The following is a 1,363-nucleotide window of genomic DNA, read 5'->3' as shown; positions in this document are numbered from 1 at the left end:
GGGCTTTACCACAAGTGAAGAAACTTAAATCATCTGAATTCATAGTTTAAAGGTGTATATATTTAGTATATATGTTCAATTAATTCCATCTGATCATCTCCCTTGTTTAATTTCTATATTATTTTTCCAATACAGAAACCACATACATGATCTGGATGCATAAGATTATATCAATCAAACCAGCAAATTATAGTTTATAAAAATAAAATAACCGAATGCATGCATGATTCATTGTGACATAATAAAATTAAACATCTGAAAACACAAAACACCAAGAAAGATCTCCATCTCTAGCTAGATGATCCCTTCATGTTGAAGAAATCAAAGTAGGGTTTCTCCTCCGGTGGTGATATTGTTGCCGCGGCGGCGGGGGCGGTGGTGACGGTTGATCTCTCTCTCAAGGTGCCGCTAGGTTCAAGTGGGAACAAGGGCAAAACTTCAACAGTACTTCTTCTTCTACTTCTCAAGTTGGTAGTGGTGCTGCTATTAATAGTATTATTCATGTTCAAACTTGTGCATTGGGAGGGAATTGCAAACTTGTTCATTCCAAAATCATTCACTTGCATAACATATTTGTAGTCTGTAAATCAAATTAATCACATCACTCAAATCCTCTCACTTTAATTATAATAACTTGCTTAATCAAAAAAGAAAGAATTATTACTTGTAGGAGGAAGAGGATGATTGTGAAGAAGAAGCTGGCGTCGGAAGTAAGTGAGACGATGGTGGTGCTGCTGCTGTTGTTTCTGCTTCTGTCTTAGTCGGGCTTTGTGATTTTGGAACCAATAGAACACATTCTTGCCCTCTATGTTGCCTATGGTTTTGAGCCTTTTCGTGATTTCTTGAATCTGATCCGTCGTCGGAGTTCTAATCCCTTGCTTGTAGAGACACTCAAGCATGCTTATCTGTTCCTTCGTCGGTGTCCACCTCGAATTACTCTCCGCCGCCGCCTCACTGCCACCGTCGACCATTTAATTTTCTAGGGTTTTAATTAAAGAGAAAGAGAGAGAGAGAGAGAGAATATATGGAGTAGTGTGATCAGTAAGTATCCAGCAAATGGTAATTGCTAGTACTAGCTTATCTCCTTTATATATAGACCATATACTTTTACATAATGATCATTTATATGTTCACTTTTTTTTTTATTTATAATTTTTTCTGAAAATAAATTCTTAATAAATTTATTAAATTGTAATAATGAATACTGATTAATGTTAAATTAAGTGAAACAGTCACTTAATTCCTCCCTGAGCCAATTTTATGTTTATCTCAACGACTTGAGATTCTCAACCCATTGTTTTGTATTTTTTTTTTTTTTTAAAATTTAAAGAATAATTATATATAGGACTGACTAGAATTAGGT

At 34.8% G+C, this 1,363-nt stretch overlaps 1 protein-coding gene across 1 annotated transcript; it reads right to left on the bottom strand.

The window, feature by feature from the left end:
- Positions 1–290: 290 nt before the first annotated feature.
- LOC124929552 (WUSCHEL-related homeobox 2-like) lies at positions 291–971 on the bottom strand. Its single transcript, XM_047469950.1, has 2 exons — positions 665–971; positions 291–580 (listed from the first exon to the last, which is right to left on the bottom strand). The coding sequence occupies exons 1-2, from the start codon at positions 969–971 to the stop codon at positions 291–293; spliced, it is 597 nt and encodes a 198-aa protein (XP_047325906.1).
- Positions 972–1,363: the final 392 nt, after the last annotated feature.

The sequence above is a fragment of the Impatiens glandulifera genome, chromosome 1, assembly GCF_907164915.1.
Source record: "Impatiens glandulifera chromosome 1, dImpGla2.1, whole genome shotgun sequence".
Classification (NCBI taxonomy): Eukaryota; Viridiplantae; Streptophyta; class Magnoliopsida; order Ericales; family Balsaminaceae; genus Impatiens; species Impatiens glandulifera.
Note: the sequence above shows the minus strand (reverse complement) of the source record. Positions and strands in the feature narration are given on the sequence as shown.

What these genes read in the sequence shown, in the direction of transcription:
- LOC124929552 (XM_047469950.1), bottom strand. Translation starts at nt 971, where the DNA reads ATGGTCGACGGTGGCAGTGAGGCGGCGGCGGAGAGTAATTCGAGGTGG. An exon ending in TCATCCTCTTCCTCCTACAA is followed by an intron (nt 581 to 664) that starts GTAATAATTCTT and finishes TTTGATTTACAG; the next exon opens with ACTACAAATATGTTATGCAA.